At 43.2% G+C, this 20,917-nt stretch overlaps 1 protein-coding gene and 1 long non-coding RNA gene across 2 annotated transcripts in view; both read right to left on the bottom strand.

Annotated features, from left to right (window-relative positions):
- Positions 1–491: 491 nt before the first annotated feature.
- LOC113445516 (homeobox protein Hox-D3-like) lies at positions 492–5,223 on the bottom strand. The gene is made up of 2 exons (XM_087923094.1): positions 4,827–5,223; positions 492–1,165 (listed from the first exon to the last, which is right to left on the bottom strand). Exons 1-2 carry the CDS (start codon positions 5,203–5,205, stop codon positions 492–494), a joined length of 1,053 nt encoding a protein of 350 aa, XP_087779220.1. The 5' UTR covers positions 5,206–5,223.
- A 13,735-nt stretch (positions 5,224–18,958) lies between these two features.
- LOC148127093 (uncharacterized) overlaps positions 18,959–20,917 on the bottom strand; it is a 37,356-nt gene continuing 35,397 nt past the window's right edge. The window contains exons 2-3 of the long non-coding RNA XR_015741921.1: positions 20,709–20,752; positions 18,959–19,503 (exon numbers count right to left, since the gene is read on the bottom strand). This is a non-coding gene — a long non-coding RNA (uncharacterized LOC148127093). The remainder of the gene's footprint in view (positions 19,504–20,708; positions 20,753–20,917) is intronic.

Genomic DNA, 20,917 nt, shown 5'->3' with positions numbered 1-20,917 from the left:
CACACCTGAGGGCAAATGGCTGTTTCAGCTACTGAATGGCTGAGATCCAGAGTTTCATAAATGCATATTAGAACATGTGTTTCATGCAAGAAACAGACCAGATTTTTAGTAGTAGCAGTATTAAGGTCCGTTGCACAGACAGCCAGATGTTTAAACTGGAGTTGGCATTTTTATCCACCTGTTGAGTCCTATCTCCAAGATAGGCAGATGCTGTTGCTTGATGGTGTTTTTATTATTATTATTATTATTATTATTATTATTATTATTATTATTATTAATCAAACTGGTCTTTCCTTGAGTAAAACATCCAACAGTGGCTTCTACCTTTCCCCGGCCAATAAATTTTACTTCAATACAGTTAAATAAATAGGAGGTAATGGGTGGGCAGGAAGGGAGGGAGGAATACTATTGGTTGCACTTAGAGGTATTTGCTTTAATGAGATAATAGGACTGTAGCAATTTCCCCTGCTCTGCTTCCGTCCAGGCTGCTCTCACAGATGCATAAGATTTACAGGTCCCTGAGAATCTCCCTGAGGCACAGGATGTGTGGTTAAATCTGTGTAAATGGAATATGAGTTGGATGGCCCAAGCTGGGGATGGCTTGGGATTTGAGCAGCACAGCTGTACTCCAGGTTTCCAGAGGAGTAATCAGGGTAGCTGAAGAAAGAGTCAGCCCCGGGCACATTTCCCAAGTAATTTTCTCCCACTGCTCTTGGGCTCCCTTGCAGAACTGGAAGTCCATAAGGATGGCTTTCTCCTGGCCCAAAGAAAGGGCCATAGTCCAAAGAGATTGAAGTCACAGGGCTGTTACAGTGGGGACCTGAACCGTCAATCTCTTCCAAGGATTTGCTGCATGAATTCAACGGGGCTATCTCGTAGTCGGCCTCCACATGCCCGTAATAGTCACCCACTTCAAGACAGTTATTGGGCGATGCCAAGATGGTGCCCTTGACCCTGCTGTCTTTCTTGTACTTCATTCGTCTGTTCTGAAACCAGATCTTGATTTGCCTCTCGGAGAGTCTCAGAAGCTGGGCCATTTCCAATCGGCGGGGCCGGCAGAGGTACCTGTTAAAATGAAACTCCTTTTCCAGTTCCACCAGCTGTGTTTGGGTGTAGGCTGTGCGAATTCTCTTGGAAGAGGCGAAACTTGATGGAGAGCTGCTGTCTAAATAAATGGAATGAACATTCAGTTCAGCTTGAACCCTAACCATTCTGCATTCTGAACAAATTCATCGCCTTGCAGAATATTCATCCTACTGAAATCAACACAGAAATAGGACGTGTCATGTAACAGCTACCCAATGTTGCTCACACCCATATGTGTGTATTGACTCTACACATAACTGAATGATGAACATGTTCATGTGGTGTGTGTGTCAAACTAATGGCTTAGCATGAAAAATACCAACACATGCTGTTCACTCTTGGATTAAAAAGCTAGGAAACAAGTTGTGATCATTACTTCATATACATTTACTGGGTCAGCAAAGTGCTGCCAGCTAAAAGTAATAAATAGTGTAGACAAAGTGTCCCTGTACAGTATTTGTTTATGAGTACAGGTAGACCTCAACTTACAACCACAGTTGGGATCAGAATTTCCCAAATTTGCTAAGCAAGATGGTCATTAAGTGAATTGTACCTGATGAACTGAAGGTTCAGTGGTTAAACACTGGAAAGCTGACAATCCAGTTCGAGATCTGAGCGCTGCACGATAGTGTGAGCTCCCGTTCCTTGCTCCAACTCCTGCCCCATCTAGCAGTTCGAAAGCATGCAGATGTGAGGAGATAAACAGGTACCACTTCGGTGGGAAGATAAAGAGTTTTCTGTGTGTTTTGGCGTATGATCATGCTGGCCACATGACCACGGAAAGTGTCTTCAGACAATGCTGGTTCCCACAGCTAAAAAATGGAGATGAACACTGCTCCCCTAGCGACGGATACAACTGGACAAGGGAAAACTTTACCTTACCTGATTTCAATACACAGTTGGGCTTTTTGTTAAGGAAATCACTGTAGTTTGTTAAGTGAGTCATGCAGTTGTTAAGTGAATCTGGCTTCTTCTGTTGACTTTGCTCATCAGTAGCCAGTTGGGAAGGTTGCAAATGGCAATCACATGACCCCAGGATGCTGCTGACAGCTGCAACCATTGCAAATAAAGGACCGTTTGCCAAGCACCTGAATTTTGATCATGTAAACCACGGGGGATGCTGCAATGGTCATAAGTGTGGAAACTGGAGCAAAGTAACTAAGGTGCTGTTGCAACTTAGAATGCTAAACTAATGATTGTAAGTGGAGGACTACTTGTAGTTTGTTTGGAAAGTCTCAGTCAGAAATTTCTGATGGACTGCATTCAGATCACTGGATAATTTGAAAACAAATCTCGGAATGGTTGAATTCCAGCCACATCACTTGAGATGGAGGGAGAAACCAGGGATCATAAGCAGATAAGTCCTCGACTTATAACTTCAGTGCCATTGTAACTTCGTTTGAAGTTACAATGGCACTGAAAAAAAATGACTTATAAACATTTTTCACACTTATGACCGTTGCAGCATCCGTGATCAAAATTCAGATGCTTGGCAATTGATTTATATTTATGATGGCTGCAATGTCCTGGGGTCACGTGATCACCTTTTGCGACCTTCTAATGAACAAACTCAATGGGGAAGCCAGATTCACTTAGGAGTTGCATTACGAACTTAACAACTGCAGTGATTCTCTTAATAACTGTGGGCAGAAACCTCGCAAAATAGGGCAAAACTCACTTAGCCAAGATCTCACTTAACAGAAATCTTGGACTCAACTGTGGTTGTAAATCAAGGACTATTTGTACTATTTGAGCCCAGCAAGATATTATTAGAATGTACAATATGTCTGGAATGTAGGTCTGCATGCATGTATATGTATTTGGTAAGAACTGAACCAGAATTCCAAATAATGTGTTTGCAAATATTTCCAGTGAAACTGAAGGAACTTCCCTCCTCCGAAGTTATATTGTTCCAGTACTCTGCAAAGAATGGTTGTTTGTTCATTTTCATTGTATTTCAGAGACATCGTGAGATTTGAAAAACAGCTCTCTAGCTGAACTACACCTTATTTAGTTTTGTTGCCTCTGATCCTACTAGTAGCCTAAACCCATCATAGGCAATGGCCACTGGTTATTTTGTTTTTCATTTTGTCTAGCCCTGACACTTTTTAAAATCATCAAAATTATTGCCCATAAGTTCATATTCATTCAGCTAAACCAGAATGACTGCATATCCCTAATGTCACATCTGCTGTATAATCTATGATTGGATGGGATTACTATAACTTGTTTTAAGAGAAGGAGAAACCCCAGGACAAACTTATAAACTGGTACCAAAGAGGCAGGATCAATCCTAGATAACGAGTATTGGAGAAAAGTGCGTATTAGGATTCATGAGTGTTTCGTTAAAATGGTAAGCTTCTACTAAAAGTCTGAAGCTGAAACCTCTTCAGTACCATAAAGAAACTTTCTGAGTTCTTATGAACATCATTTTTTTAAAAAAAAAAAAACTTTTTTCTGTTTCAATATTTACAGAAAATGGAAATGTTCTATCTATCTACGGTATTTATACTTTCAGTGATCTGCCCCGCTGTGTGTCTAGATCAGATGTCTCCAACCTTGGCAACTTTAAGGCTTGTGGATTTCAACTCCCAGAATTCCTCAGCCAGCTTTGCTCTGGGAGCTGAAGTCCACAAGTTTTAAAGTTGCCAAGATTGGAGACCCCTGGTCTAGATCATGTTATTTGTTCCTACACTCTTAATGAGTAGCTAATCAAAATGATTTTCCAAAATGTAATACAGATAGTCCTCAAATTATGACTGTAATTAAGCCTGGAATTGGGGTCTTTAGTTATGATAGTCGTTAAGCAGGTCATTACTAGAGGGCACCCAATTTTATGACCTTTTTTGTGGCAGTCATTATGCGAACGCCATGGTAGGCCACTGTCATTAAGTGAACACCATGGTCATTGAGTGAACCCATTGTCCACAATGGGCATATTTTGCTGGATACTAGAAGTAAATCTTGGTTTCCAGCAAAAATGTAATAAATCGCAGTCACATGACTGTGGAAGACTGCAACCAGCAGTAAATGTGGGACAGTTCTGGGCATCCAAAATATGGTCTGCGGGGATGGGGTGGCCATGTTCAAATATGGGTCATAAGTATCCTTTGGGGGAGGTCTGTTGGAACTTCAAATGGTTGCTAAGCAACCAGTCAAAAGTCAGAGACTGCCTGTGCTTAGATACAAGATACTGTATATAAGATCTGTTAAAAAATTTCAGTCGTATGAGTATTACTTTACTTTTTTTTCCTGTGAAAAACGAAGAAGCAATGTGTTATTAGGGCAAGCGGTAAAATAAAAATGTGTGTCTTATAAAGCAAAACTCCACTCAAGTGGCAGCAATTCTAGATTCAAGTAAATCTGGAATTTTGCGATTTTTAAGATGCAAGCAAATAAATAAAAACACGGAAATACTTTCCAAGAAATTTCCCAGACACACTCATCTAAAAGCACACATCTTAATTTAGCTGCTAAAGTTAAGAAGCTACACCCAGTAGGTGGCTAGATCTGGGTGGGGTAGTAGCACCAAGAAACAGTATATTAAGGTTTGCTTAGCTCTTTTGAAAATCAGTGAGTGCAAAGAGGTGAAAGAAATGCCTAAAGTCCAGCACAGGAACAGTGACTTAGAAAGTTATTGTCTACTCTGTGCCAACCTTCCCCAACTTGGTCCCTTCCAGATATATTTGACGACAGCTCCCACAATTCCCGTGGAGAAGATGACAGTGAAAAGAAAGTACCTGAAAAAGGAAGGTTGGTCTTCTGCTTGGTGCTGTGTCTTGTTTCTTTCATCCAAGGGAAGACCTGTTTGGGTACATGGCCGCTACGCAATTTGCTGCTGCCATTGGTGGGAGTGGCCTCGTCGTCACAAGGACTGGAAGAGGTAACCAATGACAGCTGCCCTAACCTGGAGGTCTCATCATGACTGTTTCCTAGAGGTCTCAGGGATGCACGTTGGGAACCTTTGGAGCCCTCTGAGGAACCTGTAGGTGCTTCTGACTCCAAGGATATCAAGGAGGCTGGAAGGTGCTTCTGGCTAAAGGAGGGCCTCCTGCTGAGAACTCGGCACCAGCTGTCTTCTGAGGCCTGTTGGTCATCTTCCTCCACAGCCTTGTGCATGTCCCGTTCTTGTCAGATGGAAGGGGTGGATTGAAGGGGTGGGTAAGGAGACAGAGACCTTGTAATGGGTGTGGAAGGAATCCAGAGACACTGCCAGTTCTTACTGCTGAGAAAAAGACCCCTCCTCAACCACATGCTCCAATAGCTAAGGGCAACCTCCCCCTCCCCCCCCAAGTAGGTAGGAAGGAACCTCCCGGGCCTTCCTTAGGCAACCGTTGCTTTAAAAAGGAACAGGGACCTTAAACAGAGGCAGCCCAGTTTGGGTTTCAGTGTTTCTGAGTGGAAACAAATGCGTCTCCCAGAATGATGATCTGCAAATGTGATGCTGAATATGCACTAAAGAGTTGACATCTGTAGTCTGCCTGATGGTGATGAGTTTATTTTATTATTTAGCATTTCAATACCAGCAAGCAAAATGCCGGTGCTATTGGACTCTTGAGGTTGACTTGAGGTTATATTCAAAAAGTGATTCTTTTTTTGGGGGGGGGGGGCAGTTAGAATAATGCTTATTTATTTGACCTAACAAGTAACAATAATCAATTCCATATCCTGTCTTCTGGGATCTCTTCCCACTTGATCAGATCTTATTAGTTGCTATTTTTAAAAAAGAAATGGTTCTTTCCTTCCCCACAGTTCCCTCTCTCCCTCCCTCTCTCTCTCTTTCAAAAAAAACTTTTCATGGATTTTTGGAAATGGTTAAAAAAATCTAGCTTCTCGGGAGAGCCTTTGGGCTAATTAGCTGTGGACACCCATCGGTACCAAGATTCGCATATCAATATATTAAATATACGTTATATTGATTAAATATGGTTTTGTGTATGTGTGTGTTTATGAGTGCACTGTGTATATATTTGATAAAGTTTTACTGACGATATGCTCCTATTTATTCAGGAATCCTGCCAGGATCAAAAGGGCTCAGTGATGTTCTTAAATCTATGAAGTTCTCAAATTCTGTGAGAAAGGTTAGCACCAGAATAACAAAATATGGTCCTGGCATTTTGACTCCTTTGGAATATTCATTTCAGTGCCCATCTTATCTTTGTAGATAACGGTGCAGATAATAGCTGCTAAAAGATGCCACCTGAAGCTAAAGAAACAATAGAATATGGAGAACTCACAGACTGTTGCATCAATAATTATTTTCTATCCAGCAAAAAAACACTTTATGTGTGTACATATGTGTGTTTGTGTTTGTGCGCGCGGGCATAACAGCAACTCCCTCACATCTGATCACATCTCTAAAGTGATCACATCTCTAAAGTGTGAAGGAGATGATAGATACAATGCTAAAGCCTATTGCTTGTGACAGGATAGCTCATTTTTCCTAAATCCACCAGCCAGCCATGTTGTGCTGGGGTAGGGCGAGAAGCTGTGTACTGATTGGGGCGGACAGATTGGAAATATTTATGGAATGGGGAAAAAAAAGTCACTGGAATGTCATTAGTGTTGCCCTTCTAAGACTTGTCCCATAAAATAAGCCTTCTAGAGCTCAGCAAAATGCCATTCTAAGACACGTCCTATGAAGTAAAACTTGCAGAGCTCCCTAAAAACATTTTTTGATTAATCAAGCAATAGATTTCATTGTAAGCTATGATTTGTACAAAAAAAAAGCTATTAAAAAATCACAATAAAATAAAATAAAATAAACCTCTGCATTTAAAACCATGATATATGCTTTGGAAAGTTGGCGAAAATTTCTCTCCATGATTCTCAATGGTCTTTCTGCAAGCTGCTTGACTTGCAGGGGAGGGGCAATGGGTATGGATGGGGCACGATGGGGGAGAGGAAAGGAAAGGGAGAATAAATTGTAATGATCACAGAGGAACCCAGCCATCAATTCCATTATTCCCTAACCAGGGGAAAAAATCTGCATTTTATTTCAGCAAATGGGTGGCCTCTGGGGGCAAGAAACTTGTAGCTGTTTCAGTCTTGCTGAACTTCGGCTCCATACAGCTACAAACTGCATGATTGGGGATTGAGGGGGGAGGGAGAGTGTTTGAGGGGAAGGAGGAGTACATCCTGAAGGAAAGTGTACTTTAGTGACATGTTTGCAAACCTGCTTTTTACATTCACCATTTACATTTTTATGTGTACAAATTCAAAATTATAAATTGTAATTGGCGGTCCCTGCTCTCAGGCAGAGTAATGCACAAAGCAGACTTTAAGAGGCACAAATCTCCTGGGTTCGTGATCAGGAAAGAACTTTCTTTTCTTTTTTTTGGCTTTCTGGAGATGAGAAGTCCGCCCGTGGAGGTGTCAAAAGAAGGACTGTTCAAAAGCAGACGGTCTGTATATACCCCACAGCCAGGAGATGAGCTCCTGTCTAGCCAACTCAACAGTGAGAGAGTGCAATGGGGTAAAAAAAAAAATCAGTATTTCATAACTACCATTGATGCCTATGTTAGAAGTAATGGCTTATTTCACATAAACATTAAAATCATTTGTGGAATAAAAAGCCTTGTGGTCAATACAGCATTTATATATACTAAACTGGCTGGCTTCAAATGGCTGAAAATAAGCAGGGGATATTTTTTTTTAATTCCTCCACTATATCCGGGGATAAATACTGATATAAATTATTTAGTGGGAAAGAGATGGTGATGTTGGCGGTGTTTATATTTAAAATATAACACTATTCTCAAAGGGGCAACTGAGCCTATCAGCAAAAGCATTGCTTTCTACAAACGTTGACAGGCATACAAGGAATCTCACAAAGAACACATTAGGAACTAATATATATAATAAATATATATTATATATATTAGGCCGGTGGCTGAGCTACATAAGAAGTCCTGATTGTACTGATAGAAAGGAATTGGTCAGGATTTTAGGATTTTCTGAGCTGACGATGTTGCATACTTGGGGTAGATGCTCTTTCCAAGCTACTCTGCAACTTGAAACATAATTAATATATTCATTTATTAGCCCGTATAAACAGAAGGCTGATACTGACATTCCCTAAACTCCACTGAAGATGCTCTGAGAACTTCATTCTCTCATATTCATTTATTTATGCTGCTAACATAAACAAAGAATTTGGCCAAGAAAACTTTGTAACCCTGATGCTTATGTCACTAGGAATTTGATTCACCACTTTCATCAGACAAAGCCCGTTTTTGTTTTCTAAAAACTGCTTGCTACTATTGTATGGATTTTTTTAAAAAAATTTTAAGTGAGCAGGCAGTATATGTTCATCCTTTAATATTAATCCTTGCAAACAGGGTTTTCTTACGCACATGAACAGAATGATGTAAAAAACCTGAAACGTAAAACAACAAAAGGATCTGAATGCAGCCCCTGCATCATAGGCACTTACTCTTCCTGTGTCATATTCGCCAGCAGCGTGTGACATTTTAAACTTTTGAAAATTGCACAGGCTCTACTAAAGGTGTCATGGTTTAACTTGCCTCTTAACTACTAAACACTGCATTTGAGGTACAAAAACTCAGAATGTAAGGCAGCTGATTGATGGGAGCAGATGGCTCATGGATGTTGGGCACAAACCAGCAAGTTTTTATCATCACAAGTGTAAAAAAGCAACAGCAAACTTGAGTTGCATTGATTTCGATAGCCCTACAACTCTTTTTTGTTTTTTGTTTTGCATTGGATAATGGCTGCAATTTATATGTCTGTGTGTCTGTGTGCAGGTGTGTATGTATTGTGTAATATGTTTATTCACTCAAACTGGTAGAATATTATGCGTACGGGTAGGGGAGGTGATATTCTATCAGTTCAATGTTCACAGATAGTGAAGCCTGTAAGTTGAGCAATAGCATTTCAGAAAAGATCAATTAAGGAAAATTCATGCAACGTGGTGATGATGGTGATGATGATAGCAACAATAGACGTCTATAGGTTTCACACATTAAGTATAAGACTTTAGTTGTACCACCATTCCATGTAAATTATTACAAGTAATTACAATTGCAATCTTGAGTCCACTTTTCCCAGGAATAAATGCCCCTGAAGAGACTTACTTTAGAGTAGGCATAGATAAGGAATCACTGCTCATTTGCCTAATGTAGCCTTTTTAAAAAGCAGGGGGGGGGGGAGGGAGAGATGAGAATAGCCTTGCTGGACCCTGCATCTTATGTCCACATACGCACAGTAGTTTTGGGGATTCCAAGCAGGAGAGACTGTGGGGAATGACTTTTGACTTTTCTGGGATGAGCCTTGGCTACGGACAATGCCCCTGTAGATGGATGCGCTATTCAACATTTCAAGCCAGTAGCTATACTGTAGGCAAAGTCTATCTACTCCATGATTTTTCCTAGCTTTCTAAAGTTTTGTTCTTTTCTTTTCTGGATTATCCTACACCAGATTGTCAGAGAATACCTTGCTTAATCACGTGGACTTAGGCCCATTTACCTGCAGCCTTTTGACTCACCCTTGCTTGCCTGAATGAAATTTTCTCTGAAATGATCGGGAAACCCCTTGGAGTCAGAACAGAAAACTTGAGAGAGGAGAGGGGCAAGGAGGGAGAGGGGAAGAGAGAAGAACAGACAAACGAAGAGAGAGAAACTGGTGACACATTTACAGATCTGCTTAGGGATGGCGATTTATAGCAGATTAACGGAGGTAGGCCACTGATTTAAAAAGATTGCTTTCTTTTAAGTTCTCCCAAGGAAACCGTTTCAGCAGAGTTTGGTACAAACGGCTTCCTTCGGCAGTTTTGCTGAGTTTTTGTAGGCCAGCCCACACCCCGGCCCGGGGATGTGACAATTGAAAACAAAAAATATTTTCAAGAGGATGCTCCCAGGGGCAGGACAATTTAAGACAAAATAAAAATATTTTCAAAAGGAGGCTCCCAAAGTCTCGAGGGCCCCGTCAGCCAAGCAACCCCAAACCGGTTTTCGGCCTTATTTTTTTTTAAAAAAAATTTTTTTTTATTTCCTCACTCACCCCCCCCCTCCCCGGACTTATTCGACCTGGAATTCATCCCATCTCACTTGCGCGGTTTCTTCCAGAACTAACCCCCCACCTGAGCTAATTCTAACGGGCCAAAGAATCCGTCGTTTGCTTTCAACGGAAGATTTGTTTTCCCCCTCCACCTCCCATGGCTTTTTCTTCTTCTTCTTCTTTTATTTTTAACATTTCGTTCTAGGGTTTTGCCAGCGACCTGACAAGCATTTGGGAGGACGATGGATAGCTTTGAATTGCATTAACAGAACCTCTCCGCGGTTCCCTGTTATTTCATATGGATTTATGCATCCCCAGCCGCAATAGGTTTTCTAGAAGCCGTCTGCATGTCCGCACACGGGACAGTTGAAACTTGCGGGGAAGAGCGACCGATCTTCAGAGCAAAACACTTCCTTTAACCAAAGGCTTTGGTTTGGGGGGGAAGGGGGCGAGGAGAGAGATGGGGCGCTTCCATTTCTCCTTATTTAAGGCCAAGCAACCCCGAGCGATCCAGCCTGGCCTTCTTTCCAAAGCTGGAAAAACTTCGCCGGCGAGACCCGGTCCAAAGCGCGCTGAAACCAGATCCACTATCTCTGAAGGCTCGGAGCTTCTGAACCGGACTTAGAGGGAAAGGGTTGCTTATGCCAAGAGTTCGTTTTGTGGGCGAGGGAACCGAAACTCCGGCCGGCGCAGTTGTAGTTGAGGAAGGCGCTGACCCAAGATCCACAAAGTGAGTCAGGAAGTAGGGTCAAACTTATGGAGCGTCTCTTTGGGGAAGGCACACGGCCGGGAAATCGCGGTTGCAAATGCCTCCGGCCACAAAATTCCCTGGGAATCGGTGGGTTCCCCTTGCAAACTAAAGTGCTTTTGGAGTAGGACAAAGCCTCACCCCATTCCCGTTTAATTTAGCTGTGCTAGCAAGACAGACATGGCAGGCACGAGAGGGCCTTCTGGACAACTGGCCCGTCCCGAACAAGCAAAGCGATTTGCGACTTGGCACTAAAATCCAGGCCCACCAAAATCGAACGGGGGGTGGGTGGTGGTCACTCAACCTGGCCGAGCATCCTAACAATGGTCATCCAGTTAAAGCATCTTGCGGGGCGGGGCAACGGGTTGTATGGATTAGGGTGAGACAAGTATTAAGGGGCTGACTTCGCCTAAAAACGAATTGGGTCGGCCAAAGGAAGAGGCGGCTGGATAGCGAAGTTTGAATCTCTCCCTTGCACCATCGCTAGATGGGCAGTAAATCCAGCTTCCCGGGTTTTCTGAAATATAAACTAGACGCGGGAGAAATCCCTGTGACCTCTGAGACCCTCTGCATGATTCTCCCCGTCCCAAGTCTCCTATCCATCCACGGTAATACGGGTATTTTAAATCAACCTAACGAAATTTGTCACCCATTTCTTTTTCCTTTTGTTCCCCACCCCTCCCAATATTTCGAATTGTTCCATTCCAGCAAACGCCCTAAGGGCTAACTTTTGGCAGGCAGGTCACGTTATGCAAACCTGGCCTTCGTGATGTTGCAGCTTCCCTTTTTTTGTAAAAAAATAAATAAATCCCCAAACGCTTATATATTTAATAAACGTCTTGCGGGGAAACCTTGTTTTAATAACACTTAAAGGTGGAAACGCGGGGGAACAAAGGCAACGAATAATGCAGGCTCGCTCTTTGCTCTTCTCTCTCTCTCTCTCTCTTTCTTCCCCTCCAAGCAAGAAGCGTCCCCATTTCTCCGAGCTTTAACAGGAGGCCAGCTTCAAATGGCTCCCTCCCTCCCATCCTCCTCGCCTCGCAATTCTGCTTTCCCCCTCCCCAAGTCAGAGTGGCAACAAAGAAATGGGGAGGAAAAAAGGAGGGGGGGGGAGGAAAGGCTGCCTGGGATCCGACCCAGTCCCCCCTCTAAGATCCTCAGTTCGTTTGCCCTAAAGATTCCTGTGTCACTCTCTGTATTGTATTATGATATTGTATTGTATATATTCTAAGGCACCTACCACGCATTATCGCTCATGTCTATTGTATATTTGTTCTCACAACCTTACATGCACCCACCCTCTAAAAGGGATCTGCTATAAAATGTCTTTATGTAATCGGTTGGATCCCTAAGATTGGAGGGCTGCCCCTTTTTTAAAAAAATAAATAAATCCGAGGCTTTAAGGTTCAATTTTAAACGATTTTGCACTAGAAGGGAGGGGGAGGGGATGGGGGGGGAGAAGAGAGAGAGAGAGGGAGGGAGGGAGGGAGGCATTTCGAATAGTCACACTTGTCAAGTGAGACCATCTTTTAGCTCTCAGAAGCAGCAAATCCATGTGAACTCTGGGTGAACCAAGATTGAAGCCATAAATCACCGCTACAAAAGCCGGCTGCTGCCTACGAGTTCCAGACCCTTACCTTTAACGCTTTCGCGGGCGAAGACGGAAAAGCAGAGCTACAAAAGTTCACTTATCTTTGCCAAGCCCAAACAAGGAGGAGGGAGGGTGGGAGGGAGGGATGCAGCTCAGGGGAAAGAGGGGGTGGGGAGTGCCAATCGCCTTCCTCCCAGCGAGCGGGCTCGGTTTCCTGGAGTGGTGGTGCTTAGGAGTGGTGGGCTAGGGCTGGGAGAGAGAGGGGGGAGGGCTGGTGCCGGGGAGGGAGACGCGGGACACGTAAGCCAACGTCATTCAACAAAGACCAGGGACAAGAAAGAGCCGGCCAGGCACGGGGTGGGGGTGGGTGGGGGTGGGGAGGGTGACGGGAATGGGAGAAGAGGACCCATTAAGGGAAAAAAAAGAAAAAGAAACCAGACAGCAAGCGTTAATCTTGGGGCTTGGGGGGTGGGTGGGTGGGTGGGTGGGTGGGAATCCCTTGATACCCTTACTATCCCTTCCCCTTTAAGTAAAATCAAATCAAACACGGAACCGCCTGGCAACCAGAAAGGGCGACGCATCTGAAAAGGACCGCCAGCCCTTTTGCACTCTCGCCAGCGGAGTAAGACCGGCGACCTCCCAGGGAATGGAGGGGGCCAAGCGGGCACTCCGGCCGCCCCTGGGCAGCCAGGTTCTCACTCTGACTCCCAGCCGACCCACACACAAGTTCTCTCATTGGCAGGCGGGTTCGTTTGCCTTCTTTCCCCACCCCCCCATCCCCCACCCTCGGCTCCCGGGTTTCATCTGAGGAGCTGCCTCCATCCTTCTTCCCTACGTCCTCTCTTGTGGAAGCGACCTGCCGCGGGCTGCGCGCAATTGATGCTCGCCCTTCCCTCGCTCTCGGAAGCAGCCGAGGCTTGGGTGCGTGGGAGGAGGAGGAGGAGGAGGAGGAGGAGGACCGAAATATCGCGGGTCCTTGCTGGAAAATTAGCCCGGCACCAAAGGATTGGGAAGAAAAGAAAAGAAAAGAGAAAGTTTCACGCACGCACATCCATCGTTGACTAATCTATTATGACAAACAATATGATGGATATAGCTTATGTTAATCGTCCTGGCCTTTCCTCTAGAATTTAACTGTCAGTTAATGGACACCGGAAACTGGAATTCTACATGGCTCGCTAATGGGTTTAGGTATTAGCTAGTTCTAACGATGCATACAAATGCACTTGTCTCTGTGGGCTGCCTTAAGATTTATGGCACTCTTTTTGCCTTCGGTAGCTGTAAACAAGGAGAGGAAAACAAGAGGAAAGCTACTACCCCAGCTTTGGTGCACTTTCTACCGCTTAAGGAGCCCTTTCGCCAGGTTAATTCCCCCTTTCCTTCCCCCCACCCCCCACCTTGGAGAGAGAGAGAGCGGGCGGGGAAGAAATTGTCCAAGGTGTAGGAAAAGGTTTTGATGAAGTCCCAACTCTCCCTAAGCTAAAACACCGTTCTGGGGATTTCGGGATGGGTCCTCCTTGGCCCACGCTTCCCCACAAGCGAGACGCGGCTTATAGAAAGGCCTAAGGAATAGATAACTAGAAGTTTCGGGGCAGAGGCGTTTTCCCCTCCTTTGGGAAAAATATTGGGGGACTGGGGAACCGGGGCGACGATAGTGGGGAGTTAAAAAGAGCCGGCTAGAAATTTGCCCTCTGTCTCCCCGTGGAAACCACGCGCTCTGATCGCAGCAACCTTGGTGTGCCAGCTCCTTCAAAGGGAACAGTTGCGTTTGGGGCAAGGGAGAAGAGAGTGCGAGAGCTAAGCGTTTGACTTGGTCCGTTTCCTCTTTATTATCTCCTCCCTCGCTCCATCTTTCCTTAATAGATTTGATTTCCCCGGAGTTCTTTTGATAGATCCAAAGCCATCCGGAGTTCTCGGAGAAAACGGCTGTGTTGGGGTTGGTGAACGGAGACGAAAGGAAGCCGTACAGCCCGAGGAAAAACACATGGATGGCTGTTGTGTTTGTTGTTGTTGTTGTTTTCTGTTTTAACCTGACCTGGTAAACTGGATAGAACGATTCCCAACCAGAGATGCGCGTGGAGGTGTGGCGTTTGTATTTCTCCTTTCTTTTTCTAGGTAGGGATACCTGAAGGAGGGAAGGCCAGGGGAAGGGGAGGAAGAGGAGATAAAGTGGACGCCTCTCCCCCCCACCCCCAAAAAAACCCCAAAATCCCCAAACGAGGAAGGCTGGGGTTGCAGCATCCTTCTCCGCGGTCAGAGGTGGCCTTGCGCCCTGCCATTCGGACACTGGGCTCCCGGACGCCTCTGTAGGAGCGCGGCGGTGATCCAATTCAGCTGCCCGAGTCCTGGCAACAAAACGCGAGGTTTCGCTGGCTGGCGGCAGAAGGGGAGGACATTAACCCCAGATTTAGTTGCACTTTCCCTTTAGGGTTGGGGGTGGGGTTGACTCTCCCTTCCTCACTGAAGATGGGGAGCAGAGAGATCAGGCAAGAATCCGGGCATCTATTCGTGCATTTAAAGTCGGGAGGCACTTAGGATACCTTTTCAGTCATCAGTCTGAGTCTAACGCATACCTGGTTGTGCTCATCCGGTTGTAGGGTCTTTATCATTATAATCGTTTTAGGTGGGATCTCTCTCTCTCTCTCTCTCTCTCTCTCTCTCTCTCTCTCTCTCTCTCTCTTCTATATTGATATCTATATATCCTTTAGTTTTTGTAAGGAATCGAAAAAGAGCAGGGCTTCATTTTCGGAGGACTTTCTCGGCCTCAAGATTAGTTTACAAGAATTAAGTTTTAGGCACTAAAGTTAGGCCACCTTGGATGAGCAAAATTGCAGTTTTAAAGGAAGAATAATTTGTGGGGGAGGAAGTACCCCAGTACATAATACCACCCCCCAGCCCCAGCCTACCTATCTTTACTTGAAAGGAAGTCCTTGTGATTTCAAATAGGGCTTACTCCCAAAACCTTGTGCCTCTATTGTTGCTGGTATTTTTGCTTCTACACCTCATTCGGTGTTATTTGCAAAACAAAAGAGAACTTTCTTTCAAATGCAGTGCACTGGGTCTGAAATAACGATAAACTAAAATAGATTTGGGCTGCACTTTGTTCCAAAGGAGTTTGCTAAACACACTCCACCTTGACTGGGGTTGGGGAAATGAAACTGAGAGTAAGATTTACAACAACAACAAGACCCCCATTTCTGAAAGTCCTACTTGCTAATTTCTCAGGGCCTCCTTACATTTCCTTAACAAAGATGTGAGATCCTAAGGAAAGAGAGAGAGGGAGGGAGAGAGAGGGAAGGAGAGGGAGAGGGAGAGAGCGCCAAGGTGTTTTAAGCTGACTTAGCAATTATGTGTGTACTTTGGATCTCTCAGGGCAGATTAGCATTTTAATTCTCCAGACCAAACACTCTTCTTGTGTAAATCTAAAATGCATCATTGGGCAGAGGAAAACAAAGAGGATTTTACAACCTTAGGATATTCCAGTAACTAATTTTGTTTACTCTATTTTTTTTTTAAGCAGTTGATCAGGACAATCCAGCCCACGCATATTCTCTTCCTTGGAAAATGGAAAAATGTAACAAGAATGGCAGAACTGAACATTCCTGGGGGAGTGGGAATAGGGAAAAAGGTGAAACAGAATGGAAAGGATATAAAATGCTTTGGGGAGATGTGTGCCACTCGTTCCAAGGGAGTCCTGTTGCTTTGCAATGTTCACTTGGAGATCCATAACATACTTAAAACTCCAAGCCAACCTTTTTTCTATTTATTACTGTGTATAATTCAACATTATTGCAGATTAATAAGCTAATAATGATCATCTCAATAGGGAAAGTATACTAGCCAGGCTGGTTTTATGGCCGCCCTTATCCTTTCTAATGACCTTTGAAGTAATAACTCATTACAAAATGAGCAATTGTCTGGAGTGCCTTTAATTTTTCTTTATTTTTCTCTTTCTGTCTTACTTTCTTTACTCTTCCTTCCTCCCTCCCTCCCGTTTACACACTCTGCTTTCAAGATCTGCCCAATAGAGTTTTAACTTAGTCTCCAGGGAGGTGGGGGGGAAAGATCATTTGGGGCAGTCCTTCTCCAGCTCTGTTGCAACAGTGGTTAGAAGGACAATTTTTCAGAGTTTCTTGACTGAGCCAGTCATTTTATGTGTCTCTCTCTAACAGCAACCACAATGCTTTACCTCTACTGTGATTAAAGATCCTTGTAACGTCTCTCTTCAGGAAACTTTTAATTGCTGTTAGACCATAAGGGAGATCAGAGATGTTAAGAATTGGAGTATTGATTTGGAACACAGGGAGGCCCAAGGACAAGATCCTGCTCAGCGATGGAGCTTAGTGGGTAGGTGAAGCTAACCATTAATGATATAGCAAGGATAAATTGGGGGAAAGTGTTTGAACTGCTTTAAAGAGTATTGAGCCCTTAGGGCCAAGAGACAGAAGTATCACCTAAATAAACAAATGTTTTGTTGCAGAAATGTATGTGCCAAATTTAAATAATGTTGATTTTTAGTAGGAAATAAATCTCTTGCTCCTGAGACATTTCTTTAAGGTGTGCTTATTTATAGCTGAAACTCTAAAACTGCTTTCTAAGATTTGCAAACTGAATGGTTTCTTGGCACACACTGTCATATCTCAATGGAAATTTGCAACTAGGAATGGGCATGAATTTCTTTAACCTCCTAGGTACTATGTCTCTTTAATGAATTGCTTCCAACTATATTACTGGCAGCATTTAAAGTAAAACATAGCCATCCTGCTTTAGAACTTTAGATTTCAATTGCCGCATACATACATACTGACTGGAAATCAGGCTCATGTGTTTTTTGTACATGTTTTGAATGAAAGCATGCTTTGGTTTTACTAGATACAGCCATGAGGTTTCATTTTAAATAGATATTTCGGCACAGTGATAGTTATAAATAGGAAGGGAAGAGATCACTTTAGGCCTTCCCTATCTATATAATTTTGTAGGTTACCCAATTGCAAAAATAAAAACTAGATTCATTCAATACACTATCAGTATAGAAGCCATCCATTATTACATCCTTGTACCATTCCCTATAATCAAATGTGGGGGGAACACATAAGGAAAACAGGAGCTTAGAATTTGCTTAGCCTTGGTTTCCCAAATTGGGATGGAAAAAACAAACCTACGGGAAAATTTGGAGCCATTCCAGTACGCAAGACAACAGAACATTTCTTACTAGTTATATGATCCAGAGATTAAAAACAAGTGCTTTATCGTAAAACACCCATGAGGTTTTAGCATCTGCAAAGGCAATCTTTTAACCCCCCCTGAATTGCTTTGCTAATTTAGTTTGTGATGCAAATGAAAATGCATAAATAGGATAGTTAAAACTTCCAGGGTGAAATGGTTGGGTCCGAGCAGGTGAAGAATATCTTTCAGTGGACTGGATCGTTTCCCACATCCATGTAAATTTGCTGCTACTCCATACATCGCTACTCTGCGATGTATGGAGCAAAAAATATTAATCATGAGAAGACGACCTCATGTGCAGAGATCCACAGTCCCATATACTGTGATTGAAACTGGCTGCATAATTTCAAGCATCCTGTCATGAAATCCTTTTTGTTGTTGTTGTTGTTGGTTGAAATAGGAATAAAAAAGCGAACCCAAGAAAGACAAAGATCTTGTTGCTGCTTTTTCTTTTTAAAGGTGAAACACTTTTTGGCAGGGTATATGTGGTTACAACGCCATGTGTATGCAGCAAAGGTATCAGCTAATGGATCACTCATGAGAGTAGCAGCAATACTATCTGCTGCTCTGAAAAGGAGGAGGACCAGTCCTAGAAAATGCTCCAGAGTCTTTAAAAATAATGCAAATGTGGATTTCCTGGATTTCATCTGGGTGCCACTAAAGATCAAGCGCCCACGCAAGAAAATTGCATAGAGAATGGCAACCATATTTTAAAATGCAAAGGAGTTTTTCACACCTACAGTAGATTGAAGACTTATTCTGTCACATAAGCACTTCAGAGCCATCGGTCTCATTCAAGAGAATGAATTTCACTAGCCAGCCCCCCCCCCCCCACAAACCATTCAGCCCAGGGTATATTCTTTTCCTGTGGTGGGCTGGTGAGGTTGAGGCAAGTCAATAGGAATGAATGCTTGTTGGTGGACTTCTGCATACTCTGCACATAGCACAGACCTTAGTTATTTCCACAACTAAAGCAAAGAGCCAAAGGAATACCACCTCCCACATGCACCGGGTGTGCTTGTGTGTGAGTGTGTGAGTGTGCATGTGTGTAAGAGAGAGTGTGAGGGAGAAAGAGAATCCAAAAATGAGCACACCTCCTGTAGATGGACATCAGTGATGTTAATGGGAAGAGGGCATAGTTAAGACACCCCATGCCGGAGATGGTTGCTCAGTTGTTCCAAAATGCATAGCCGCCATCACCCAAATCCTACCACCCGTGGAAGTGCTCGTGCAGACTGGTGCTGAGATCTTGCTGTTTAGCCTACAGTTTTTTAAATCCAACAAGGTGATAAATTTGATGCCAAGTTTATTCCAAGTTTATTATCTTAGCTGTTGCCATAACAACAACATAACCCATGGAACAATGGAATAATAGAGGAGGGAAGGGGGGGAAAGAGGCAGGAGAGAGAGGGAAAGAAATTGAACACTTTATTGCTCAAATGCAACTATGTTTCTGTCCATTGGGCAGAAGATGACATCATAGCTTCCACAAAATCCTCTGGTTTTTGGCAGCCAAATGTATGGAAGTGAGCACGTTAACCATTGCATAGAAATAACTATGAGTTTCAAATTGGTGGACTGATACTGGATCTGGAAACTTCTGCTTCATTTCCTAGTATAATAACTAGAAGGTATCAAATGAAAGATAGTCAACATCTTCATCCCCATTTCTCCTATACTGGAGGTCAGTTCTGAAGTTCAGTTCCCAGGGCAGTCTTCAAAGTGACAAATACTCTTTATAATCCCAGTTCTTTTTTTTATTTAGGCCAAGGATCCAGGGAAGTAAACCATGGAATGCTTTTTCAGAAGGTGCTCTCTTACCTTGGATATATTTCTGTGAACGGTATAAACAGAGACAGTATTCAGTTTCACCAAAACAATTGCTAGAGGGACATAACATAACATTGATTTAATGCTTCCACATTGTTTTGTCTTAGATTTATGGATGACGGACAGTTCCATGCTGGATTCCCATAATTCCTTATGAAATATGAACTCTTATCTAGTGGTTACCTCTGCGTTGGCACTGAAAAAGCGGAGGAAGAGAGAATGAAAGGCTGAGGGGAAAAGGATCCCATCCAGTTCTAATCGCTGATTTGGAAAATTAAATCCCATATGAATTGTTGATTTCACTCAATCAAAAGCATAAAGCCCATCTAATCAATTTGAAGCCATCCAATTCTGCTCAATGATTTGATTCAGAAAGCTGACTCGATTCAGAGATTTGACTGAAGGGCCTTCCCATTAACTCTGCTAATAAAATAATCACACACTAAAGAGCATTTGTTGACGCTTAAACAGGAAAAAAGCTAAATTTAAGTGTGCTGGGTGATATCTAATTCTTTAAATGATCTGGGATGGGCCTCAATGTCGAGCCATACTGTCAGGATATATACCTGCTGTCTATAGGTAAAAACAATCCTGATAGTAATTGCCACATATAGATAATCCAGACAAGCTCACCCAGATCCCCCTGTCTTTTTGACAGACCTAGGCATTTAGAAAATGTACTGTGGACACCAGTGTGAAAAACTACAGAACTGGTAATACATAACCGTATTGATCACATTCCACTGAGGCTAGAAAATGTCACGAACCAATTTCTAAGGATCACCATATTCTGTTCAACTGAAGTTACTTTTAATCAAAGGGCACTGAGGCTTTCTTGTATCACACCCCAGAGTAAAATACTATCTTCCTATGGTAGCAGCTTTTAAAGAATTGCAAAGAGAGTAAATATTTTCCAGGGTGGATAAAGCCAACCAAGGGCATTTAACACATCCAGGATCATCTATAATCTACTACCCCTTTGCAAAGAACCTACAGCTGGCAACTTTATAAAGGGCAGCACTTGCTTAAGAGCAGTCTGTTTATTGGCCAACTTAGTACAACCATACATCAGTCCCTCCAGCACTGGAGGGAGCAAGGGAACGTCCTGGGAGAGATTGGGGAGGGGAAGCAATGGGAAATTGCTCATACTAATTCTGATTTATTGATGGCAAAACAAATTCATTAAGGGCTGATGGTGAAAGAGCTTACCTCTTAAAAAGCTAGCCAAGGTGTGGAGCTCTTAAAGGCCTACTCTGTTAAAGAAAAGTGAAAGGAAATTAGCATGAAAATGAATCAGCCATTCATCCTGAACTGTGTGTGTATCTCTACACTTCCCATCCTTTGCATTTTAAGATCTTAGCTACTGGATTTGGGACCGTACACAAAGAAATCCACAGCCCTGCTGCATTGATAAAGTT

This window comes from Pseudonaja textilis, chromosome 2 (genome assembly GCF_049901715.1).
Source record: "Pseudonaja textilis isolate UNSWEBS1 chromosome 2, rPseTex1.2, whole genome shotgun sequence".
Classification (NCBI taxonomy): Eukaryota; Metazoa; Chordata; class Lepidosauria; order Squamata; family Elapidae; genus Pseudonaja; species Pseudonaja textilis.
Note: the sequence above shows the minus strand (reverse complement) of the source record. Positions and strands in the feature narration are given on the sequence as shown.